Raw genomic sequence first — 27,853 nt, forward strand, 5'->3', positions numbered from 1 at the left:
GAGGGGCAGGGGGAATGGGGAGGGGGAGGGGGAGATGATTGACTCCCCTTCTACCTCCTAGTCCAGAAACATAAGGGAATCTGCAGCATGTCCTAGTACAGGCCCGGAAGTCAGAAGGACCTGGGTTCTAATCCAATATATGTATATATGGTTGTACATATTTATTACTCTATTTATTTATTTATTTATTTATTTTACTTGTACATTTCTATCCTACTTATTTTATTTTGTTGGTATGTTTGGTTCTGTTCTCTGTCTCCCCCTTTTAGACTGTGAGCCCACTGTTGGGTAGGGACTGTCTCTATGTGATGCCAATTTGTACTTCCCAAGCGCTTAGTACAGTGCTCTGCACATAGTAAGCGCTCAATAAATACGATTGATTGATTGATTGATTGATTGACTCCATGTCTGTTATGTGACCTTGGGCAAATCATTTCACTTCTCTGGGCCTCAGTTTCCTCATCAGTAAAATGATAATGATGATGATGATGGTATTTGTTAAGCGCTATGTGCCAAGCACTGTTCTAAACATTGGGATAGCTACAAGGTAATCAGGTTGTCCCACGTGGGGCTCACAGACTTAATCCCCATTTTACAGTTGAGTTAACTGAGGCAGAGAGAAGTTAAGTGACTTACCCAAAGTCACACAGCTGATCAGTGGCGGAGCCGGGATTAGAACCCATGACCTCTGACTCCCAAACTCGTGCTCTTTCCACTAAGCCATTCTGTGAGCCCTGTGTGGGACAGGGACAGGGACCAATCTGGTTATCATGTACCTACACCATCACTTAGTACAGTGCCTGGAACATCGGAAATGCTTAACAAATACCAATTAAAAAACAAAAAACCTCAGCGGAATTACTGTAAGAAGCTGCAGTAGAGGCTGGGATATTGAGCCCTGTGGCACAGAGACCAGAGCTCTGGGACTTCGCATTAAACAATAATAATGATAGCATTTATTAAGTGCTTACTATGTGCAAAGCACTGTTCTAAGCACTGGGAAGGCTACAAGGTGATCAGGTTGTCCCACGGGGGGCTCACAGTCTTAATCCCCATTTTACAGATGAGGTAACTGAGGCCTAGAGAAGTTAAGTGACTTGCCCAAAGTCACACAGTTGACAATTGGCAGAGCCGGGATTTGAACCCATGACCTCTGACTCCAAAGTCCGGGCTCTTTCTACTGAGCCATGCTGCTTCTCCACGCTGCTAGATGAACAAGGTAAACGTTAAAAATAATACTAATAATAACTGTGGTATTTGTTAAGTGCTTACTATGTGCCCGGCACTCAACTAAGCGCTGGGAGAATGCAAGCAAATAGGGCTGGGCACAGTCCCTGTCCCACATGCAGCTCACATTAGAAGCAGCATAACCTAGTGGGGCTTAGGAGTCAGATCGTGGGTTCTAATCCCGGCTCTGTCACTCGTCTGTTGTGTGACCTTCGGCAAGCCACTTCATTTCTCTGGGCCTCAGATCCCTCATCTGTAAAATGGGGATGAAGACTGCGAGTCCCACGTGGGGCAACCTGATTACTTTGTATCTACCCCAGTGCTTAGTAAAGTGCTTGGCCCATAGTAAGCGCTTGAAGAATGCCATAAATACTATTATAGAGAAGCAGCGTGACAGTGGAAAGAGCACAGGCTTGGGAGTCAGAGGTTGTGGGTTCTAATCCCATCTTTGTCACTTATCAGCTGTGTGACTTTGGGTAAGTCAATTCTCTGTGCCTCAGTTACTCACCTGTAAAATGGGGATTAAGAGTGTGAGCCCCACGTGGGACTACCCGATTACCTTGTATCCACCCCAGAGCTTAGAACAGTCCCTGGCACATAGTAAGTGCTTAACAAATACCGTTATTATCATTATTCTTAGGAAGGTGACTCATTTTCCATGGACTCATTTTCTAGAATACAGGTGAATTTCCATCTTGAATCAAGCCACAGTAGAATCTACTGGGCCTGGATTTGGACCAGCCGATCAATCAATCCATCAGTAATGTTTATTGAGCGCCTACTGGGTGCAGAGCAGTGTACTAGGTGCTTGGGAGGGTACACCACAACAGAATTAGTACAGCAGAGCAGTCCTCTGCTCAGTATCAGCAAGCTTTTCATCTCACAGGAAAGACTGTTGAAATATTAGCCACTTGCGAATGCTCACAGGATCCCACACCAACCCGTTGATCATTCCACCACTAAAGACCAAAATTAACTGAATACAAAACACTTGCAGGATTTGTTCAACGGTCCAGTGAATTCAGAGATTTTCCTTTTGGCCTCAGGGGCAGAAAAATAAAAAATGAAGACAAGTTCTTTCTACGTAAATAGGCAAGCCCATTACTGGCTCCAGGCAGTAAAAACCGAGCCTGTCAGATGTCTGCTTGGCTTGCCTAATTCAGGTGATTCCACAGAATTATGTAAAGTCAGTCAGGGCACGCCTTCTGTAAGTGCATTTAGGGGCTGAGTCTGATGACTAATGGAGACTGGAGACAAGCGTGGCTTAGTGGAAAGAGCACGGGAGTCAGAGGTTGTGGGTTCTAATCCCGACTCCGCCACTTGGCAGCTGTGTGATTTGGACAAGTCCCTTAACTTCTCAATGCCTCAGTTACCTCATCTGTAAAATGGGGATTAAGACTGTGAGCCCCACGTGGAACACCCTGATATCCTTGTATCTCCCCCAGCACTTACAACAGTGCTTGGCACATAGTAAGCGCTTAACAAATACCATCATCATTATGAGAAGCAGCGTGACCTAGTGGAAACAGAATGGGTTTAGGAGGCAGAGGACATGGGTTCTAATCCCAGTTTCTCCACTCGTCTGCTGTGTGATTTTGGGCAAGCCACTTCTCTGTGCCTGTTACCTCATCTGTAAAATGGGGCTTAGACTGTGAGCCCCACGTGGGACAACCTGATTACCTTGTATCTCCCCCAGTGCTTAGAACAGTGCTTGGCACATAGTAAGAGCTTAACAAATATAATTATCATTAATTATTATTATGTCCCCCTCCCTTTCCTCTTTCAAGTCAGAAACGCCTGAGGCCATCAACCAGGCAAGAGGAAGAAAGAGGCCATAAACCAGACACAGTCCATGGAATAACATCTTTCAGGAAGTTGTTTCCCCTCGACCTGCTCTATTTCAACCCTTGGGATCACTCAAACTAAACACAGGCATTTCCCATTGTCCGTGGGAGCGGAACAATAAGAATGCTAGACGACCCGATCTCGAAGGAATGGTTTTCTGACTCAATCCCCACATTGGTGCCCTTCTTTCCAGACTGGTGGTGAGGCTGCTGAAATGTTTTTCTCTTAATTGAGCAGGGAATGTGCTGGTTAAATTGCATTCTCCCAATCACTGAGTACAGTGTTCTGCAAACAGTAAGCACTCAATAAATATGATCGATGGAATCAAGGATACACACCTCAGACTAAATAAATTCCTAATGAAATCATTAACTTCCTGAAGAGCTAGAATTTACGACTATGAAACTCTGACATATGTTATCAATCAATCAATCAATAGTATTTATCAAGCACTTACTATATGCAGAGCACTGTACTAAGTGCTTGGGATGGTACTATACAACAGAGTTAGCAGATATGTTCCCTGTCCATAATGACCTCACTGTCTAGAGTAAAATTTTACGAATCTAATCTTCAAAAAGTGGCTAAAATTACACTGATTCTTCTTAACTACAATTTTGTCTTAACTTAATCTGTTAGAAGTGAAAAATCATAAAACTCCACGTTGATCCTATGCTTTAAACTAAATAATGATAATAATTGTGGTATTTGTGAAGTGTTTATTATGTGCCAGTCACTGTACTAAGCACTGGAGTAGACACAAGATAATTGGGATAGACACAGTCCCTGTCCCACATAGGGTTCACAGTCTTAATCCCCATTTCACAAATGAGGCAACTAAGGCAAAGAGAAGTAAAGTGACTTGCCCAAGGTCACGCAGCTGACAAGTAGTGGAACCGGGATTAGAACCCAGATCCTCTGACTACCAGTCCTGTGTTCTTTCTACTAGGCTATGCTAAATTCCATAACCAGTCTTCTATTAACCAAGTTCTTTTTATAATAATAATATAATAATAATAATAATGGCATTTATTAAGTGCTTACTATGTGCAAAACACTGTTCTAAGCGCTAAGGAGGTTACAAGGTGATCAGGTTGTCCCACAGGGTGCTCGCAGTCTTCATCCCCATTTGACAGATGAGAGAACTGAGGCCCAGAGAAGTAAAGTGACTTGCCCAAAGTCACAAAGCTAACAAGTGGCGCAGACGGGATTTGAACCCATGACCTCTGACTCCAAAGCCCAGGCTCTTTCCACTGAGCCATGCTGCTTCTCATTTTTTTTTTTATGTTCTAGGGCAAGCAGGACACACATCAGTCTCTCCAGAGGCTGCCGCACGCTCTCGAATCCTCTCCACTGTGGTTGAGCAAACCATCCACAGTAACTGCAGCCTGCCCTCCACCACCAAGGAATCAATCGTATTTATTGAGCACTTACTGTGTGCAGAGCACTGTACTAAGCGCTTAATCAGCTCCTGGTGTGTTTTATGAGCGTCGGGCCGAGGGTAAAACCCGCCCCATGAGCTCTCGTTGTCCCCTCCACTGGACAGCCAACCGTGCTCTTTCCCCCTACATCACTTCTCCTCTGTGCCATCGAAAACAAGTCACCCATCCTAACTACCACCTTCCTGGAGGGAAAAAGAAAAACACCCAGCATGAGGCCTCCATAATCCCCAGAAAGACTGGAGGCTGCTATAGTGGTCTCTGTGGCTATGGGTGTGTCCTCAGCTCTGAGCCACAACTCCTCCTGACTTGGTTTTTATTTGGGGTATTTTTCTGTGTTGTCTTTATTGTTTCACCTCACTTCATGTGTCTGTCTCCAGCCCCTCTTCTCAGTCACACTTGTAGACTGTGAGCCCCCTGAAGAACAGGGACCATGTGACTAATTCTCACCTGAGCAATCTCTCTGCACTACAACTACTATCTGGCCTTCCGCCCTCTCCGCCACCACCACTGTTTCATTCATCCATTCACTCAATTGTAGTTACTGAGCACTAACACTGTACTAAGAATTTAAGAGTGCATTATAACAATAGACACATTCCCTGACCACAGCGAGTTTATCATTCCCCGGCTGATGCTTTCACTGTGGCTCTACTGTGACTGACGTCACCATTGAGCCCACTGTTGGGTAGGGACTGTCTCTATATGTTGCCAACTTGTACTTCCCAAGCGCTTAGTACAGTGCTCTGCACACAGTAAGCGCTCAATAAATACGATTGATTGATTGCTGCCAGGCAGGAAGGGGGTATGGTGGCCTTGGATAGCTCCCTGACTTTGTCAAGGGCAGTTTCCAGCTACCATATTTATTATTATTACTATTATTATTATTATTATATGCAGATGTTCTGATAAATAAATGTAAGAGTTGGCTGTTGGGACGAAATGACATGGGATTAGGGGAAATAATCAGCAAAGTATTCCTGGAGAAACCGGGATTATTTGGAAAGAGCTTCAGCTGCAGGGAACTGATGTGAGGAACTGAGCCTAGCAGATTTGTAAGGAGAGGGTAGTTCAGGCAGAGGAAAAAGCAAGAGTATGGCATCAAATAATAATAGTACCTGTGAAGAATTTACTATGTGCCAAGCACTGTTCTAAGCGTGGGGGTAGATACAAGTTAATCAGGTTGGACACCATCCCTGATCCACATGCAGTTCACACTCAATCTTCATAGATGAGGTAACAGGCCCAGAGAAGTGACTTGCTCAAGGTCACACAGCAGACATGTGGCAGAATCGGGATTAGAACCAAGGTCCTTCTGACTCTCAGGTCTGTGCTCTATCCACTAAACCAGGCTGCTTCAAAAACAGGAGAGTCAGGTGCAAGGATTAGAGTTAGAAGGTGAGCTGGGAAGGAGTGAAGAGTGTGAGCAGGCAAATTGTGGGTGAAGCGTGGCTCAATGGAAAGAGCACAGGCTTTGGAATCAGAGGTCATGGGTTCAAATGCCGGCTCTGCCAACTGTCAGCTGTGTGACTTTGGGCAAATCACTTAACTTCTCTGTGCTTCAGTCACCTCATCTGTAAAAATGGGGATTAAAACTGTGAGCCCCCTGTCCAGACCTGATCACCTTGTAACCTCCCCAGTGCTTAGAACGGTGCTTTGCATATAGTAAGCGCTTAAGAGATACCATCATCATTTTATTATTAATGGGCAACATGGCGAAAGCTGGTAGAGAATGCTGAAGCCAATGCTAAGGCATTTCTGCTTCATGTGGAAGGAAATGGATAGATTGTAAGCACCTTGGGGACAGGGATCATGTCCACCAATTCTGTTGCATTGCATTTTCCCAAGCAGTTAGTCCAGTGCTCTGTATGCAGTTAAGTGCTCAATAAAAAAACATTGTTTGAATAGCTATGGATGTTTTAAAGAGTAGAGAGATATCCGAGGGATGGTTGGAAAGGAGAACCAGATAGCAGTGTGTAGGTATACACTTAAGGGAAAGGTGGGGAGGAGAGAGGCTAAGTCTGGGATATCATTCATTCATTCAATCGTATTTATCGGAGGTTGAATAGTAGACTGTGAGCCCCGCGTGGGACAACCTCATCACCCTGTAACCTCCCCAGTGCTTAGAACAGTGCTTTGCACATAGTAAGTGCTTAATAAATGCCATCATTATTATTATAGTCAAACTATAAAAAGATGAAATCTCAAACCCAGAGTGGTTCCTCTTGGATGTATACGAAAGGGTGGATCCAGGAAATGTTTTGGCAGGAACCAGAAGGATTTAGTGGTTGGTTTAATATTAGGAGCAAAACGAAGTGTATAATTTTGTACTTTTAATAAATACACAATTCTTAATCAATCAGTGGTATTTATTGAGTGTTTACTATGTGAAAAGCACCATACTAAGAGGTTGGGAGAGTACCATATAACAGAACTAGCAGACACATTCCCTGGCCATAACAAGCTTACAGTCTAGAGTGACTGTAAAGGATCATCATCAAAAACGTGGGACAACACAAGTGTCATCTTTAAGTCACTCATCCTAACCTACCTGGATTACTGCATTCAGCCTCCTTGCTGACCTCCCAGCCTCCTGTTTCTCCCCACTCCAGTCCATACTTCACTCTGCTGTCCAGATCATTTTTCTACAAAAACGTTCAGGATATGTCACCCCGCTCCTCAAAGAAAACGCCAATGGTTGCTCATCCTCCTCTGCAAATAAAAACTCACCATTGACTTATAGCAGTCCACCACCTTGCCCCCTCCTACATCACCTCACTTCTCTCCTTCTACAACCCAGCCCGCATACTTCACTCCTCTAATGCTAACGTTCTCACTATGCTTCTATCTCATCTGTCTTGCCACCCATGTCCTGCCTCTGGCCTGGAACTCCCTCCTTATTTAAATCCAAAAGACAATTACTTTCTCCTGCTTCAAAGCCTTATTGAAGGCACATCTCCTCCAAGTGGCCTTCCCAGACTAAGCCCTACTTTTCCTCATCTCCCACTCCCTTCTGCATCACCCTGACTTGCTCCCCTTTGTTCTTCCCCCCTCCCAGCCCCACAGCACTTATGTACATATCTGTAAATTTATTTATTTGTACTGATGTCTGTCTCCCCCTCCTCTAGATTGTAAGCTCGTTGTGGGCATCAACCTGACTTGCTCCCTTTGTTCTTTCCGCCTTCCAGCCCCACAGCACTTAAGTATATATCTGTAAATTTATTCATTTGTATTGATGTCTGTCTTTCCCTCCTCTAGACTGTAAGCTCGTTGTGGGCAGGGAATGTCACTGTATATTGCATTGTACTCTCCAAAGTGCTTACTACACTGTTCTGCACACAGTGAGAACTCAGTAAATATGACTGAATGAATTCAATTTGGGCCACAATTTAATGCCCCTAATGACACTACCTCACTAGTTCTGACACACTAGATGATCTGACTTAGTTTCCTACCTCTTTATCCTATCCTGGTAATATTAGGTAATGGGCTTACCAAAGGAACAGAATTTAACAGAATTCAGATATAGTATTCAGCCCAGGGTCTGTGGGTTGGTGTTCAGTGCAAGTGCTCTTCAGATGATTTATACTGAAAAATAGTTTACAGTCACCTGTATGTCTTTGTATAATGATTGTGGTACTTAAGTTATTTTTTAATGGTATTTGTTAGGTGTTCACTATGTGCCAGGCACTGTAGTAAGCAGCTGGGGTAGATACAAGCTAATCAGTTCCCACATGATGCACACAGTCAATTTAGGAAGGAGACCAAGTATTGAATCCTCATTTTGCAGATGAGGGAATTGAAGCACAAAGAAGTTAAGGGACTTGCCCAAGGTTACACAGAAGGTACATGGAAGAGCCGGGATTAGAACCCAGGTCTTCTGGCTCCTAGGCCCGTGCTCTTTCCACGGGGCTTCACTGCTTATCTATGTGAGCATGTAATTCCACAGCACAGTAATCAGTGTAGGGAAGCACCTATGTCAGTGATTCAAGGACTTCTGAGGATGCTATTAGCCTGTTGAGCTGAAAGAATTGAGTTGAAAGATATTCCGACACCAGTTTCCAGATTCTTAGTTGTGTTCTTCAACTCAGCTCATACTCACCAACGCAGTTTTTCACTTACTGAACAAGAAAAACATATCTTGGAATGTTCCCAGTTTCTCAGTAGTGGCATCTGATTAGACACTGGACTGAAATGCTCAATAAATACCATTGATTAATTGATTCTGATCCCAGGTTGATTTGTGCCTCCCATTTCCCCCGATAGACTGTAAGCTCACTATAGGCAGGGAACTTGTCTACCAACTCTGTTGGATTGTACTCTCTCAAGTGCATAGTATAGTGCTCTGCACACAGTAAGTTCTCAATAAATACCATAGATTGATTGATTGATCATTGCGTGATACATTCCAAACTTTCGCCAACACTAAAGACAATATTCCCTCCAGAATGTCAATCTCCTGAAGAATGAAGAAAAATGCAAAAATCTATACACTAATACCAATGGACTTATCAAGATAAGAAACAGTATCTATCTTTACCAAAGTGACCATGGTTGGGGTATCTCTAAAGGAACCTAGACTGGACAAACTTTAAAACCTTTTCCAGTATGAAATATTAAATTGGTTTGAATATAATGACTCATGGTCAGAAAGCTACTTGCAGCAAAACAAGCACTTCATGAATACCACCTTCAGATCCCCACAACTCTGACAAATCACTCACTCTCTCACTCAATCATATTTATTGAGTGCTTACTGTGTGCAGAGCACTGTACTAAGTGCTTGGGAAGTACAAGTCGGCAACATATAGAGACAGTCCCTACCCAACAGTGGGCTCACAGTCTAGAAGGGGGAGACAGACAACAAAACAAAACATGTAGACAGGTATCAAAATCGTCAGAACAGATAGAATTATAGCTATATGCACATCATTAACAACATAGTGCCCCATCTCCCATCTCCCTCCTACCATTCTTGTCCAAATTCCATGGGTAAGTTCTCTACAATCGTTGCCTCCAATTCCTCTCCTTGACCCCCTCCAATCTGGCTTCTGTCCCCTTCACTCCACAGAAACCACCCTCTCAAAGGTCACCAATGATCTTCTTCTTGCCAAATCCAACGTCCTCTATTCCATCTTAATCTTCCTCAACCTCTCAACTGGCTTCAACACTGTCGACCATCCTCTTCTCTTGGAATCTTATCTAACCTCGGCTACGCTGCCACTGTCCTCTCCTGGTTCTCCTCCTATCTCTCTGGCTGCTCATTCTCAGTCTCAATCAATCAATCAATCATATTTATTGAGCGCTTTTATTAAGACTGTGACCCCCATATGGGACATGGACTATGACCAACCTGATGAAATTTATCTACCCCAGGATTTAGATACATGCTTCCGGTCTTGTGACAGTGTAACCTAGCGGAAAGAACAAGGCCCTGGAAGTCGGAGGGCCTGGGTTCTAAACTAGGCTTCACCACTTCATTCAATCGTATTTATTGAGCGCTTACTGTGTGTGCAGCACTGTACTAAGCGCTTAGGAAGTACACCACTTGCCCATTGTGTGACCTTAGGCAAGTCACCTAACTTCTCTCTGCCTCAGGAACACAGTCCCTGTCCAACGTGGGGCCCACAGTCGCAACTCCATTTTCCGGATGAGGTAGCTGAGGCCCAGAGAAATGAAGTGACTTGCCCAAGGTCACATAGCAGGCAAGTGGCAGAACTGGAATTCGAGCCCATGACCTTCTGCAAACAGGAAGCACTTAGTAATAACTAGACTATAAGTTCACTGTGGGCATGGAATATATTTCCCAACTGTATTATATTGTACTTCCTCTAGGGCTTAATACAGCATTTTGCACACAGTGTTCAATAAATACAATCAAATGATGAATAAAAGCAAACGGAGTACAGAACAATCTAAAAATTTTGTGTGACAGGAGGTGGGATGTCAAAGCTGTTGTGAAGTGAAGTTATGCGGCTCTAAAAAAAAGTTAGTATAAAGTTATAAAAAGTTAGTACTTCTAGGCATCACCAAAGAGCAGATATGAGCTCACAGAATGACTTAAGAGTAGAGGTAACTTCTTCCTCATTGCAAAGATGGAATCTTGAAAACAAGGCAACCCTCCTCAATCGATCTGGGAAACTCACCTTCTGCTACTGAGGATAACACTCCATAAAGAGGAGCTCCCTCTAGACCGTAAGCTCACTGAGGTTAGGGAACTGGTCTACCAACTCTGTAATATTCTACTCTCCCAACTGCTTAGTACAGGGCTCTGCACACAGTAAGCGCTCAATAAATTCTACTGATTGATTGAGTTGCTTGACAATACATGAATATATGGATTTACTCAAATACCTAATGAACTACCTAGACAGCTTGTGTCCAACAATACAATAATGGACAAGGAAATAGAAAAGCGAATCAAGACAGCTAGCACATCCTTTGGGAGACTGTCAAATAGAGTGTGTGGCTACACTCTAATCCCTCCGAGATAAAATAACAATAATAAAGGTATCTGTTAAGCACTTACTATGTGCCAAGCACTGTAATAAGAGCTGGAATAAAAATAAGACAATAAGGTTGGATAATAAGGTGCCTCATTTAGCTTCTTTAACAGTTCAACATCATTTATACTCAAATTCTATTAATCAGTCAATGGTATTTACTGAGTGTTTACTAAGTGCAGAGCAAAACACCTGCTGCTGCCCGGATTATCTTTGTCCAGAAACGCTCTGGGCATATTACTCCCCTCCTCAAAAATCTCCAGTGGCTACCAATCAATCTGCACATCAGGCAGAAACTCCTCACCCTGGGCTTCAAGGCTGTCCATCACCTCGCCCCCTCCTACCTCACCTCCCTTCTCTCCTTCTCTCCTTCTACAGCCCAGCCCACACCCTCCACTTCTCGGCCGCTAATCTCCTCACCGTACCTCGTTCTCGCCTGTCCTGCCATCGACCCCTGGCCCACGTCATCCCCCGGGCCTGGAATGCCCTCCCTCTGCCCCTCCGCCAAGCTAGCTCTCTTCCTCCCTTCAAGGCCCTGCTGAGAGCTCACCTCCTCCAGGAGGCCTTCCCAGACTGAGCCCCTTCCTTCCTCTCCCCCTCGTCCCCCTCTCCATCCCCCCATCTTACCTCCTTCCCTTCCCCACAGCACCTGTATATATGTATATATGTTTGTACATATTTATTATTTTATTTATTTATTTATTTATTTATTTATTTATTTTACTTGTACATATCTATTCTATTTATTTTATTTTGTTAGTACATTTGGTTTTGTTCTCTGTCTCCCCCTTTTAGACTGTGAGCCCAATGTTGGGTAGGGACTGTCTTTATATGTTGCCAATTTGTACTTCCCAAGCGCTTAGTACAGTGCTCTGCACATAGTAAGTGCTCAATAAATATGATTGATTGATTGATTGATTGATAACAACGAATGACAGAACAATCTGACAAACACTGAACTCTTGGAACAGACTCCTAACATCTAAGTCTAACATTCTAGACTGGGAGCCCGTGGTTGGGTAGGGACCGTCTCTATATGTTGCCAACTTGTCCTTCCCAAGCGCTTAGTACAGTGCTCTGCATACAGTAAGCGCTCAATAAATACAATTGAATGAACGAATGAACTACTCGGGCTGGGCGGACATGTGAGGAGAATGAGCGACAGCAGGATTCCCAAACATCTGCCGGGTGGACGGCTGAAATTGGAAAGCAGAAAGCAAGGAGGGCAGAGGAAGTGCTTTCAGGATGTGGTAAAACAAAAATGCAACAGACAATGCTGCATCCACACTGAAAACTGAGAGTCAGCTTCTGAGGACAAACCAGCATAGCGCACCACCATCAAAAAGAGAGTGACTCTCTTCGAGTAAAATCCTTGTGTGGGAAGAGACAAAAAGGAGGTAAAAGAGAAAACAGGGCCAGGTGTTACAAACATTAAGAAGCAGCATGGCCTACTGGAAAAAGCATGGGTCTGAGGTCAGAGGACCTGGATTCTAATCTTGCCACTTGTCTGCTGTGAGACCTTGGGCAAGACACTTAACTTGTCTGTGTCTCACTTACCTCAACTGTAAGGTGGGGATTAAGACTGGGATCTCTTTGTGGGACATGGACTGTGTCCAACCTGACTAACTTCTAGAGAAGCAGCGTGGCTCAGTGGAAAGAGCCCGGGCTCTGGAGTCACAGGTCATGGGTTCAAATCCTGACTCTGCCACTTGTCAGCTGTGTGACTTTGGGCAAGTCACTTAACTTCTCTGGGCCTCAGTTCCCTCATCCGGAAAATGGGGATTAAGACTGTGAGCCCCCCGTGGGACAACCTGATCACCTTGTAACCTCCCCAGCGCTTAGAACAGTGCTTTGCACATAGTAAGCACTTAATAAATGCCATTATTATTATTATTATTAACTTGTATCTACCCCAGTGCTTAGTATTGTGCCTAGAACACAGTAGGTGTTTAATAAATACCATTAAAAAAATTAAATACAGTAATACAAGAGACAACCTGTTTGTGTACCCAGCATGGCTGGGAGAGTGGATCCCACACTGGCCTTTTCAGTCACACACACAAACATGGCATTTTTTTCAAATAATAATAATGGAATTTATTAAGCACTTACTATGTGCAAAGCACTGTTCTAAGGGCTGGGGAGGATACAAGGTGATCAGGTTGTCGCATGTGGGGCTCACAGTCTTCATCCCCATTTTACAGATGAGGGAACTGAGGCACAGAGAAGTTAAGTGACTTGTCCAAAGTCACACAGCTGACAAGGGGCAGAGGCGGGATTAGAACCCATGACCTCTGACTCCCAAGCCCGTGCTCTTTCCACTGAGCCACGCTGCTTATCTTCAAATACATATGTGTGCGTGCACGTGTGTATACATATGTGTATACACACACACACATATATATATATGTACAAACCCAGACATACACACACACACATGTACACATATACTTTTGTATATATAATATATAATATATAATATATACTTAATATCTAATAACTTTAGTATATATATACACTTAATGAACACCATTGTAGAGCCTTGAAGAAGGACAAAATTCCACTGTCTGATGGAACACGAGCTCGCCTCTACAAACAGTGATGGGGGTGCTTCTTAATCATCATCACAGGTGCTTCCTCAACATACAGAACACTGAGGATATCAAACAGGATTTCAAAGATGTCAGTATTATGACCTTCTTCAAGAAGAAAGAAGGGATAAGTGACCCTAGAAAGGATGGTGGAATCTCATTGCTATCAAGATGCAACCCAGAGTCCTCCTGGGCTGCTAAAGGACATCATGACCAGCCAGAACCAACGCAGTTCTGGACTCAGTGGACACGGAAGAAATGATCATTGTGGTGCATGAAATAAAGAAATGTGGGGAATCACTTTGAGTCCTCTCTCTTCTCTATCAAGACACCATCCTCCCTGTCTCACAAGCTCTTATCTTTGGCATTATCCACAACACTCTTATTCAATCGCACATATTCTATCCGTCACCAAATCCTGTTGGTTCCAAACTATCACCATGCTTACACAACCTGCACTGAATACTGCATTAGCTTCTTTGCTGATCTCCCAGCCTCCTGTCTCTCCTCTCTCCAGTCCATGTTACAGTCTGAGGTGTGGATGATTTTTCTCAAAAATATTCAGTCCTTGTCGCCTCATTCCTCAAAAACTTCTAATGTTTCATCATCCGTCTCCACATCAGACCGCTCAATCAGCTCTCTCCTCATATCTTACCTAGCTGATTTACTGCAATCTGCTGATCTACTATACACTTTGCTACTCTGGCACCACCATACTCTTTGTAGCAACGTGGCTCAGTGGAAAGAGCATGGGCTTGGGAGTCAGAGGTCATGGGTTCTAATCCTGGCTCCCCCACGTGTCTGCTGTGTGACTTTGGGCAAGTCACTTAACTTCTCTGAGCCTCAGTTACCTCCTCTGTAAAATGGGGATTAAGACTGTGAGCCCCACATGGGACAACGTAATCACCTTTTATCCTCCCCAGTGCTTAGAACAGTGCTTTGCACATAGTAAGCACTTAACAAATGCCATCATTATTATTATTACCTCACCATAGACCTCTTAACAACTCCCTCCTCCTTCATATCTGACAGACCACCATTCTGCTCTTCTTCAAAGCCCTTCAAATATCACATCTCCTTCCAAAGGTCTTTCCTGGTTGTCAGCGCTTAGTACAGTGCTAATTGGTGGTGGGTGTTTGGTTTCCAGTATGGTTTCTAAAGACTGTGTAATAGTGGTGGTAGTGGTGTTGTAGTAGTAATAGTAATAATAATAATGGCATTTGTTAAGGGCTTACTATGTGCGAAGCACTGGGGAAGATACAAGGTGATCACATTGTCCCACTGGGGCTCACAGTCTTAATCCCCATAGTAAGCACTTAACAAATACTATAAAACAAAACACACAAGTCCTCAATTCCCCTTCTGGCCTTCTTTTCTGTGTTGCCTGTGAACATGGATCTGTACCTCAATGCTATGCAGCCTCATGACACTCAATTCATCAGCTGTATTTATTGAGCACTTATTACAAGCAGAGCACTGTACTAAGCACTTGGGAGAGTATAATATAACCAAGTTGGTAGACACATTCCCTGACCACTTCGAGCTTACAGTCTGGAAGGGTGCAAATTTACTAATGTAAATTTCCTTACACTCTGCCAGTTCCCCTATCTGCAATTTATTTTATTGTCCATCTCACCTTCTAGGCTGTGAGGTCCATGTGGGAAGGGATCACATCTTCACCCTTCTGTGTTGAGCTCTCAAACACACTCTGGTCAGTGCTCTGCATGCAATAAGAGTTTAACCACTAGCATTGATTGACTCTTAGATTAGGAGTCCAAACATCTGCTCCTCTTGCCACATTACCCTATCGCTTTATTTCATGTTTGTATTTATCCCTGTCCTTGTCATTTCTATTGTTTTTGTGATCTACTTATTTTATCTTTCCTTATTGTCAGTCCCCATTCCCCTCTCCACATTTTTTTAAGACTGTGTGCCTCTTGAGGGCTAGGAATCATGCTTAACTGTCAACTTTGTAATTTTTTCCAAGGGATTAGTACTGCCCTTTACCCACTGAAAGTGTTTAATGAATGTTACTACTATTCATTCATTCAATAAATCATATTTATTAAGTGCTTACTGTGTGCAAAGAACTGTACTAACTGCTTGGGAGAGTACAGTATAACAATGAACAAATTCCCTTCCCACATCGAACTTACAGTTTACGCTGCTTATTGAAGCAGCATGGCTCAGTGGAAGGAGCACAGGCTTGGATGTCAGAGGTCATGGGTTCTAATCCCGGCTCCCCCACATGTCTGCTGTGTGACCTTGGGCAAGTCCTTCTCTGGGCCTCAGTTACCTCATCTGTAAAATGTGGATTAAGACTATGAGCCCCACGGGGGACAACGTGATCACCTTGTATCCTCCCCAGCACTTAGAACAGTGCTTCGCACATAGTAAGTGCTTAACAAATGCCATCATTATTATTATTACTACTACTACCACTACCACCACTATTACACAGTCTTTAGAAACTGTACCAGAAACCAAACACCCACCACCAATTTGCAGGTGGTAATCTAAATATACTCTCCTATTCCAATTTAAAGACGGAAGTGGGGAAGGAAGGAGAGACTTGAGGAAGGCCTATCCCAGGCCAATAAATTACTCCTGTGTCCCTCTGATTATTTGTTTGACTTGGCTCTCCTCGGGGCCAGAGGGGCGCTCCACATTAGCAAAAGTGAGAAACCCCTGAGGACTATGTTGGTCTAAAATGTAAAAGTTACTTGTTCATTAGCAAATGCCTGAATAATCACCAAAGATTACTAAACTATTCCAGGATCCATAGATTTGGGGGACTTGTGTGTGTTTTGCTTAGATTAGCATCCTGCTTGGAAACTTGCCCCAAACCCAGGAAAAGGTCTCAATCCAATACATTTCTCCCTTGTCTGGTTCACTAAGGAGAAGAGGATCCACTAGGTAATAGAAATTGGTGTCTGTATCCCCCTTCTAGACTGTGAGCCCACTGTTGGGTAGGGACTGTCTCTATATGTTGCCACCTTGTACTTCCCAAGCGCTTGGTACAGTGCTCTGCATACAGTAAGTGCTCAATAAATATGATTGAATGAATGAGCTGAGATCTAGAGGATTTCTGGGGAGATGGAGACTCGAAGTTGGAAAACAGCAAGAGCAAGAGATCAGAGAGCTACCTCTCCAGCCATTCTTTCTCAGGATAATAATGACGGTATTTATTAAGTACTTACTATGTGCCAAGCACCATTCCAAGCACTGTGGGGATTCAAGGTAATCAGGTTGTCCCACGTGGGATTCACAGTCTTAATCCCCATTTTGTAGATGAGGGAACTGAGGCCCAGAGAAGTGAGGTGACTTACCCAAAGTCACACAGGTAACAAATGGCAGAGACGGGATTAGAACCCATGACCTCTGACTCCCAAGCCCGTGATCTTTCCACTGAGCCAAGCTGCTGATGATAATAATGACAACAGATAGGGATATTCATTAAGTGCTTACTATGCATGAGTGCTGTACTAAACACAGGGAAAGAACACACTGGTGGGAATTAAATCTGGTTCCTTTAACAATGGAGGTCCCTCCAGACTACATTCTAGGTCTTAATCACTTCTCTTTTGATGCTCACATCCTCAGAGAGTTCTCACACTATCTCTGGGGGGGATGACTTTGAAATCTACTTTGCTTAGACCAACACTTAACCTCTCTTAGAGATGCCAATCTCTCATCTCAAATCCATACTTTGCTGATCCAGATTATCATTCTGCAGACATCTCTCCTCAAAAAACCTCAGTGGTTGTCCATGCTTCTCTGCATCAGAGTCCTGACAACTGGCTTTAATCAATAATATCTATTGAACACTTGCTGTGTGCAGAGAATTTGGGTGAGTACAATATAACAGAGTTGGTAGACATGTTCCCTGACCACACCAAGCTTAAGCTAGAAGGGGAGACTGACAATGACATTAATAAATTGTGGGTATGCACAAAAATGCTGTAGGGTTGAGGGAACAGTGAATAAAGGATGCAAACCCAAGTTCCCTGACTACACAGAACAGAGTGGGAGAGAGGAAATGAGGGCTTAGTCAGGGAAGGCTTCTTGGAGGAGATGTGCCTTCAGTAAAGCTTTGAAGGTGGGAAAAGTGAATGTTTGTCGGATATTCAATCATATTTATTGAGTGCTTACTGTGTGCAGAGCACTGTACTAAGCGCTTGGGAAGTACAAGTTGGCAACGTATAGAGACGGTTCCTACCCAAGAGCAGGCTCACAGTCTAGAAAAAGGTAGGAATTTCCAGGCCAGGGGCAGGATGTGGGCAAGGAGTTGGCAGTGAGAGAGATAAGACTGAGTTGCAATGAGTAGGTTTACATTAGAAAAGAGAAGTATGCAGGTTAGGTTGTACTAAGAAATCGGGAGGTAAAGTAGGAAGGGGAAGGGTTATTGAGTACTTAAAAGCCAATGGTAAGGAGCTTCTGTTTGATGCAGAGGTGGATGGGAAATTACCAAAGTTTCTTGAGGAGTGCAAAACATGGACTGAATGTTTTTGAAGAAAAATGATGTGGGAAGCAAAGTTAAGTATGGATTACAGCAGTAAGAGACAGGAGGTAGAGAGATCAGCAAGGAGGGTGGTATACTAATAAAGGAGGAATAGGATAAATGCTTGGATTAATGTGGTAGCAGTTTGGATGGGGAGGAAAGGGTGGATTTTAGTGATATTGTGAAGGTAGAGCTGAAAGGATTTGGGTCTAGAGCGGAAAGATTGAACATGTGGGTTGAATTGAGAGAGATGAGTCAAGGATAATGCCAAAGTTATGGGCTTGAGGGACAGGGAGGATGGTAGTGGGAAGTAGTGTGGTCCAGTCGCTAGAGAACAGGCCTGGGAGTCAGAGGACCTACGTTCTAATTCTGGCTCTGCTACTTCTTGTCTGCTGTGTGACCTTGGGCAAGTCTCTTCCCTTCTCTGTCCCTCACTTCCCTCATCTGTAAATTGGAGATTAAGACTGTGAGCTCCAGGTGGGACAGGGACCGTGTCTAACCTGATTAGCTTGTATCTGCCTCAGTGCCTAGAACAGTGTTTAACACTTAGTAAACACTCAACAAATAGTACTATTAGTAATAGGAGTAGTAGTAGTAGTAGTAGTAGTAGTGCTGTCTGACGTTAACCTCCTCACTGTACCTCGTTCTTGCCTGTCCCGCCGTTGACCCCAGCCCACGTCCTTCCCCTCGCCTGGAATGCCCTCCCTCCACACATCCACCAAGCTAGCTCTCTTCCTCCCTTCAAAGCCCTACTGAGAGCTCACCTCCTCCAGGAGGGCTTCCTAGACTGAGCCCTCTTTTTCCTCTTCTCCTCCCCAACCCCCCCACCTTACCTCCTTCCCCTCCCATCAGCACCCATTATATATATTATATATATATAATATACATACAGATTTATTACTCTATTTTACCTGTACATACTTCCTATTTATTTTGTTAATTCATTCATTCAATCGTATTTATTGAATGCTTACTGTGTGCAGAGCACTGTACTAAGCGCTTGGGAAGTACAAGTTGGCAACATATAGAGACAGTCCCTACCCAACAGTGGGTTCACAGTCTAGAATGATGTGCGTATAGCTTTAATTCTATTTGTTCTGACGATTTTGACAACTGTCTATATGTTTTGTTTTGTTGTCTGTCTCCCCCTTCTAGACTGTGAGCCTATAGCTGTGTTGGGATCATCTCTATATGTTGCCAACTTGTACTTCCCAAGCACTTAGTACAGTGCTCTGCACGGTAAGCACTCAATAAATATGACTAACTGAATGAATGAATGAATGAATGGGGAAGTCATGGGGAGGACAGGGACCGGGTGAGAATATGAGTACTTCTCTTCTGGACCTGTTAAATTTGAGGTGTCAGCAGGACAGTTCTCTGCACACAGTAAGCGCTTAATAAATATGATTGATTGATTGATTGACAGACAGGAGTAGATGTCCTGAAGGCAGGAGGAAATATGAGACTGCAGAGAAGGAGGGAGATCAGGATTTGAGATGTAGATTTGGTAATCATCTGCAAAGAAATGGTAGTTGAAGCCACTAGTGAATGAGGTCTCCAAGGGAGCGGGTTTAGATGGAGACTAAAAGGGGACCCAGAACTGAGTCTTGAGGGACTCTGAGAGTTAATAATAATGAAAATAATAATAATAGTAGTAATAATAATAATAATAGTAATAATAATAATAGTAACGCTTACTATGAGACAAGCACTTTTCTAAGCGCTGGGGTAGACACAAGGTAATCAGGTTGAACACAGTCTTGGTTCCACATAGGGCTCACAGTCTTAATCCCCTTTTTACAGATGAGGTAACTGAGGCACAGAGAAATGAAGTGACTTCCCCAAGGTCATGCAGCAAAGTGGCAGAGCCAGTATTAGGACCAATGTCCTGATTCCCAAGACTGTGCTCTTTCCATTATGCCATGTTGGATGGGAGGCAGAGGAGAAGCCCATAAAAGAGATTAAGAATGAGTGGCCAGGGATATAGGAAGAGAACCAGGAGAGGACATTGTCAGTGAAGCACTCCCTCACCCTTACCTTGCCACTCTACTACTACAGCCCAACTCACACTCTCTATTTCTCCAAAATTTGCCTTTGTGTCTTAAATTTCACTATCCCCCACTTTAGTCGTGTCCCACATCCTCATTCGTTCATCACTCAATGTACTTATTGAGTGCTTACTGCGTGCAGAGCACTGTACTAAGCACTTGGGAGAGTATAATACAACAATTAAACAGACACATTCCCTGCCTACAATGAGTTTACAGTCTAGAGTAACTCCCAGACCTGAAATCCACCAGAATGCAGATCTCTCGCCATCTCAATATCCCCCATCAACTCCCTGCCAGAATTCATTTTCATTCCTCCAAGTCACATCCTCGCAAATACCATCTCAGTACTTTCCAATCACCTAAGCAATTTATGCACTTATAACCTCATGTCACATTTTAGTCCATACCAATCCATATAATCTATACAATCTACTATTTTATTCATAAATTATTTGGTCTGTTTGCCCTGATGGATTGTAAGGTTTTAATGGGTAGGGATAATGTCTTCTACCTTTATTGTACATTCTCTCCCAGCTGCATAATACAGTACCCTATACACAGAGGGCACTCAATGAATACTGTTGATGGATTATGAGTTTGGGAGGGGAAAAGAGTGTGAACTGGACATTATGGAAGCAGGAAGCCAATATGTAAATAAAATAAGCTTGTGTAGAGTCCGGAGCTAAGAGTAAGGCAAATGATAGAGGGACAGCCATTGGAGGATTCTGAGTGGAGAGTGACATTTCGAGAGGATAAAGATGATCTGGGTGGCAGTATGTAGGGTTGCCTGAAGTGTGAAAGGATTAAAGAAAGACAGACCACTGAGGAGACTCTTACAGTAGTCTAGCCATGATACGGTGACTGCTTGAACCAGAATGGATCTGGAAAATGTTTTAGAGGAAGAATCAGCAGGATGTAGCTGTTGATTGGATATGAGAGCTGAATGACCATGAGGAATTGAGGTGACACCAAAGGCACATGCCTCAGAGTCAGAATATATGGTGGTGGTGGTGCAGCAGATGGGAAAGCTGGGAGTTGGGGAGGATTTAGAAGAGAATATGAGAAGTTCCATTTTGGGACAAGATGAGCTTGAATGGTATTTCATTCACCTTTCACTTTCAGTCTCGCAATTTCCATTCATTAGTCAGTCACACACACACACACTGACCCATCTAAAAGCTACAGCAAATAATACCATCTGGCTTTCAAGAAGAAGTTTTGAAAAGGCTATCCTGAATATGTGCCTGGGTGGCTGCATACAAATCTTTGAGGAAAATAAACCTTCCCTTCACCAGAAAGTCACCAAAAAAAGGAATGGAAATCAAAACCCTCACAATTGAGATAAGTTCTCTAGGCTTGACCTGATGTTATCTTCGGCGTTCCTAGTTCCCTGTGAAAACTTCATTCCTTCAATTGTATTTATTGAGTGCTTACTGTGTGCAGAGCACTGTACTGAGCACTTGGGAAGTACAAGTCGGCAATATAGAGAGACGGTCCCTACTCAACAAAGGGACTACTCTTTCCTTCTTTGAGGAGACTGAATGCTTTTTGCCTACAGCAGAGCAGCGTGGCTGCATGGCTCAGTGGAAAGAGCACGGGCTTGGGAGTCAGAGGTCATGGGTTCTAATCCCGGCTCTGCCACTTAGCTGTGAGACTATGGGCAAGTCACTTCACTTCTCTGTGCCTCAGTTACCTCATCTGGAAAATGGGGATTAAGACTCTGAGCCCCATGTGGGACAATCTGATTACCTTGTATCTCCCCCAGCTCTTAGAACAGTGCTTAACAAATACCAAAATTATTATTATTACATGAGTAACTTCCCAGCTGGAGCATCCTACTTCTTTCCTTTGTAAAACAAGGTGTGTGGGACCGAAACATTTGAAATGACATTTGCTCATCTTCTTCTCTAACCCTCCCGCTTTCCGAGCTGCATATAAGAAATGCATTTGGTCGCTGAGCCCGCGACAGTTTCTTCTGGTGGTCCAGAACTGGAGAGTTGAAGAGGGTGAAAGAGGGAGTGCACTCAGTGAGAGCCCCCTCAGCCCTACTGCCACCCCACTCCAGTTTCTTCCACTTGTCCACGCTTGGGCTAATGTCTGACAAACTCCCTCCCCCCCACCGCTGCCGTCTTCCCTCTCAGACGTTCTCCGCTGAAAACTCAGCTTTTTCTTCTGCTTCCCCCACCCTCATCTGGACCCAATTTGAAAAAAACCCAAACTGCCCAGGAATTTATTCAGGGCTTTTTCAGGGCGAGTCTGGGAGGGAAGTGAACACCAGACGAGAGATACTGGGACCAGGAGAGGTTGATTTCATCTGTGAAGTTGGTCCTGGCTGCTCAGGGAGAGTGCTGGACAGCAAATGAGAGACAGCAAAGAAGGGGTAGGAGAATAATAATAATAATAATAATAATGGTATTTGTTAAGCGCTTACTATGTGCAAAGCACTGTTCTAAGAGCTGGCGAGGTTACAAGGTGATCAGGTTGTCCCACGGCGGGCTCACACAATTTTAATCCCCATTTTACAGATGAGGTAACAGGCACAGAGAAGTTAAGTGACTTGCCCAAAGTCACACCGCTGACGATTGGCAGAGCCGGGATTTGAACCCATGACCTCTGACTCCAAAGCCCGTGCTCTTTCCACTGAGCTACACTGCTTCTCTAATAATAATAATGGCATTTATTAAGCGCTTACTATGTGCAAAGCACTGTTCTAAGCGCTGGGGAGGTTACAAGGTGATCAGGTTGTCCCACAGGGGGATCACAGTCTTAATCCCCATTTTACAGATGAGGTAATTGAGGCACAGAGAAGTTAAGTGACTTGCCCAAAGTCACACAATTGACAATTGGCAGAGCCGGGGTTTGAACCCACGACCTTTGACTCCAAAGCCCGGGATCTTTCTATTGAGCAGGAGAAGAGGATGAGGAGGAGAAAGGCAGGTGCTCCAACACCTGGAGATATGGGAAAGAGGTGGGCAGACCTTGCCACCAGAAGACAAAAACTCCTGTGGGGTTATCCTGGTAATAATGATACCAGTAGAGTTATCCTGGTAATAATGATAATAATAATAACGGCATTTCTTAAGTGCTCCCTATATGCCAGACACTGTACTAAGCACTGGGGTGGATACGAGCAAATTGTATTCCTTGTCCCACATGAGGCTCACAGTCTCAATCCCCAGTTTACAGATGAGGTAACTGAGGCCCTGAGAAGTTAAGTGACTTGTCCAAGGTCACACAGCAGACAAATGGCAGAGCTGGGATTAGAACCCATGACCTTCTGATTCCCAGGCCCATGCTCTCTCCACTTCATCATTCTGCTTTTCTGCCATCACTGTTTGTTTAGGAACTCAAGGCCAAGAAATGTGACTGCACTAAACTAGCTATGAAAGCTATTTGAATTTGCTCAGTTAATTGCCAGGAATCAGATTTGATTCGGATTTGATTCCGCCCCCCACCCCTGGTCTCTCACCTTCGACAGTAGCCAGGCCTGTTCAAAGCTCTGCTATATTGTACTTTTCAAAGCCCTTAGTACAGTCCTCTGCTCACAGTAAGCTCTCAATAAATATGATCAAGTGACTGCCCTTCCACTTTCAACAGCAGCCAGGCCTGTTTGAAGCTCAGCACTCTCCCAAGTGCTTAATATAGTGCTCTGCATTCAGTGAGCCTTCAATAAATGATTGACTGACTAAAGCTTTCCTGCAGCCAGTTGTCTCTTCCCACCCCCAATGCCCACTTCCCACTCCCCCGACTCCAACCCTTTGCTTAATAATCCTCTCTGTCCTTGCTCTGCTCCTTTCCATCATTCTTTGGTAAGGCTGCACAGACAATGCATGGCTGCAACTTCTCATTCAGAACATTTGCTCATCGGACCAAATTTCCGATGTGTGAGAGGTTGCATCAATAACAGTTTTGACTCCTTTTTCTTGTCGCTGCCTCTGTTTCAGCACGAATCCACGAGGCCAACTCTGAATCATCTCCTCCTCCTCCTGCCCACCCCATCTAAGAACTGTCAGTTGGGGTGTTGCGACTGTCACCAAGCCATTTTTGAACGAACCCATCTCCCAGAGGAGCAGCTTGAAAGGGAACGGGAAGTTCTACAAATTGATTTATTCTCCTAAGGTCCTCACCCACTGCTAAATTCTCACAGCACATGTTCATATCTCTACACTGGGTCACTTCCCCCTACCTGTAATTTATTTTGGTGTCAGTTTCCCCCACAAGATTGCATGATTCTTGATCGATTGTAAGATTCCCCACAGCACTTATATACATATCTGTAATTTCTTTGCTTATGTTAATGTCTGTCTCCCCCTCTAGACTGTACACTTCTTGTGGAAAGGGAATATGTCTACCAACTCTGTTATAGCGTACTCTCCCAAGTGTTTAGCAGAGTGTTCTGCATGCAGTAAGTGCTCAAGAAATATGATGGATTGATTATTGAGGGCAGGAATCATGTCTGCCTATTTTAATGTAAGGTAGTCTTCCAATCAATCAATCAATCGCATTTATTGAGCACTTACTGTGTGCACAGCACTGTACTAAGCGCTTGGGAAGTACAAGTCGGCAACATATAGAGACGGTCCCTACCCAACAGTGGGCTCACAGTCTAGAAGGGGGAAGACATAGAACAAAACCAAACATATTAACAAAATAAAATAAATAGAATAGATATGTACAAGTAAAATAAATAAATAAATAGAGTAATAAATATGAACAAACATATATCCATATATACAGGTGCTGTGGGGAAGGAAAGGAGGTAAGGCAGGAGGGATGGAAAGGGGGAGGAGGGGGAGAGGAAGGAGGGAGTTCAGTCTGGGAAGGCCTCCTGGAGGAGGTGAGCTCTCAGGGCCTTGAAGGGAGGAAGAGAGCTAGCTTGGCGGATGGGCAGAGGAAGGGAATTCCAGGCCAGAGGGAGGACGTGGGCCAGGGGTCGACGGCGGGACAGGCAAGAACGAGGCACGGTGAGGAGATTAGCAGCAGAGGAGCGGAGGGTGCAGGCTGGGCTGGAGAAGGAGAGAAGGGAGGTGAGGTAGGAGGGGGCAAGGTGATGGACAGCCTTGAAGCCGAGGGTGAGGAGTTTCTGCCTGATGCATAGGTTGATTGGTAGCCACTGGAGATTTTTGAGGAGGGGAGTAACATGCCCAGAGCATTTCTGGACAAAGACAATCCAGGCAGCGGCATGAAGTATGGATTGAAGTGGGGAGAGACAAGAGGATGGGAGATCGGAGAGGAGGCTGATACAGTAGTCCAGACGGGATAGGATGAGAGCTTGAACGAGCAGGGTAGCGGTTTGGATGGAGAAGAAAGGGCAGATCTTGGCAATGTTGCGGAGCTGAGACCGGCAGGTTTTGGTGACGGCTTGGATGTAAGGGGTGAATGAGAGAGCGGAGTCGAGGATGACACCAAGGTTGCGGGCACTAAGCACTTAGTCCAGTGCTCCGGAACACAGTAAGAGCTCAGTGAATACAACCGATTGATGTTCTCCTTTTCTCCCCTCTTCAGTGTCCAGCCCCACGGCATCAGACATACACACACCACCACCCCCACCACCCAGGGGTCACCTTGGTTTTTCAGCTCTGACTTGGGCAGATACAGAAGTGCCTTCCAGGAACAAGCCAGGAAGCCACATCCTCCTTTAACAAATCCCTGTGGCCCAGTCCTGGGTGCTTATGCTCCTGGGTACAGGGAAAGAGGGGAGAAGGGAGGAGGAGGAGGAGAAAAAAAAAGGAGGAGAGGAGGAAGAAGACTAAACCCTCCTTTTCCTCTGCTCCCCTTCCCCTCCCCATTGCTCCGATTCACTCCCTTTACTCTACTCACCCCTCCCCGCCCCACAGCACTTGTGTATATATGTACATATTTATAATTATAATTGTTTACTTTTATTAATGATGTGCATATAGCTACAATTTTATTTATTTAGAAAGATGCTACTGATGCCTGTTTGCTTATTTTGATGTCTGTCTCCCCCCTACTAGACTGTGGGTCCGCTGTGGGCAGGGACTGTCTCTGTTGATGAATTGTACTTTCCAAGTGCTTAGTGCAGTGCTGTGCACACAGTAAATGCTCAATAAATACAATTAAAGGCATGAAAGGAGGAAGAGGAGGAGGAGGAGAAATAAGCATGCGGGGCGGGGGGGAAGGGAGGAAGTGAAATAGGCAGGTGCAGGTAGGGAATGTGTCTATTATATAGTTCTATTGTACACTCCCAACCGCTTAGTACAGTGCTCTGCATACAGTAAGTGCTCAAATACAATTGACCCCGACTGACTGGGAGGGAAGAGGATAAGGGGGAGGAGAGAAAGGGAAGCAGGGAAGCAGGGGAAGGAAGAAGAGGAGCTTTCATTCATTCATTCTATCGACTTTATTGAGCACTTACTGTGTGCCGGGCCCTGTACTAAGCGCTTGGGAAAGTACAATACAGCAATCGAGTGACAATCCCTGCCCACAATGAGCTCACAGTCTAGAGGGGCAAGACAGGCATCAATAGAAGTAGGGAAGGAGAGGAGGGATAGTACCCACGGTTTCCTGCAGGACGAGTGATGGCTTTAACATAAAATGTGAGAGTGAGACCTTCTGGAAGGAGGATCGCTTTCAAACATGGTATTTTACAGATTGCCTAGGCAGAGGCAAGGGGATGATAATGATGGTACTTGCTATGTGCTTATAATAATGATAATAATAATGGTATTTGTTAAGCGCTTACTAGGTGCAAAGCACTGTTCTAAGCGCTGAGGGGGATACAAGGTGATCAGGTTGTCCCACGGGGGGCTCCCAGTCTTCATCCCCATTTTACAGATGAGGGAACTGAGACTCAGGGAAGTGAAGTGACTTGCTCAAGGTCACACAGCAGACATGTGGCAGAGCCGGGATGCGAACCCATGACCTCTGACTCCAAAGCCCATGCTCTTTCCACTTTAATGTGCCGAGCACTGTTCTAAGCTCTGAAAAAACAGGTCGATCAATCACCCCTCACGGAGGATGCCCAGGGCAAGGGAAGCCCCTCATCCCCACCTGCACCCCTCACCCCCCCCCCGCACCCTCCAGGCTCTGGCACCCCCAGGGCACGGCGACCACCTCCCCCGGGCCGTCCCCGATGACTTACCCTTCTGCCGCGGGGGAGACCTTTCCTCGCCTTGTCCTGGGGGCTCCTAAATGCATTTGTATGCATTTGTCCAAGCAGCGAAGCGCTAACCGAAAACAGAAGCCGACTCTGCCCTGCCGAAGGTTCAGGTACCGCCCATGAGATGAAAAAAAAAAAAAAAAAGTAATCCTAATAACAATCACGATAATGATAATAGACGCACGGATAGCCAGCCCTCGGCCCTCCCGGCTAAGCAGGGTGGCAAAGGAGCAGGGTGGAAAGAAGCAGGGTGGCAAAGAAGCAGGGTGGCAGAAGAGCAGTGTGGCAAAGAAGCAGGGTGGGGAAGAAGCAGGGTGGCAGAAGAGCAGGGTAGCAAAGAAGCAGGGTGGCAGAAGAGCAGTGTGGCAAAGAAGCAGGATGGGGAAGAAGCAGGATGGGGAAGAAGCTGGGTGGGGAAGAAGCAGGGTGGGGAAGAAGCAGAGTGGGGAAGAAGCAGGGTGGCAAAGGAGCAGGGTGGCAAAGAAGCAGGGTGGCAAGGGAGCAGGGTGGCAAAGAAGCAGGTTGACAAAAGAGCAGGATGGCAAAGAAGCAGGGTGTCAAAGGAGCAGGGTG

At 44.8% G+C, this 27,853-nt stretch overlaps 1 protein-coding gene across 1 annotated transcript in view; it reads right to left on the reverse strand.

Moving 5' to 3' along the window:
- The window catches only part of COL24A1 (collagen type XXIV alpha 1 chain), a 500,281-nt gene extending 472,907 nt beyond the window's left edge, over nt 1–27,374 (reverse strand). Inside the window, exon 1 of the mRNA XM_038745410.1 lies at nt 27,263–27,374. Coding sequence (XP_038601338.1) covers nt 27,263–27,318 — 56 coding nt within the window. The 5' untranslated portion in view covers nt 27,319–27,374. The remainder of the gene's footprint in view (nt 1–27,262) is intronic.
- Nucleotides 27,375–27,853: the final 479 nt, after the last annotated feature.

The sequence above is a fragment of the Tachyglossus aculeatus genome, chromosome 4 (genome assembly GCF_015852505.1).
Source record: "Tachyglossus aculeatus isolate mTacAcu1 chromosome 4, mTacAcu1.pri, whole genome shotgun sequence".
Classification (NCBI taxonomy): domain Eukaryota; kingdom Metazoa; phylum Chordata; class Mammalia; order Monotremata; family Tachyglossidae; genus Tachyglossus; species Tachyglossus aculeatus.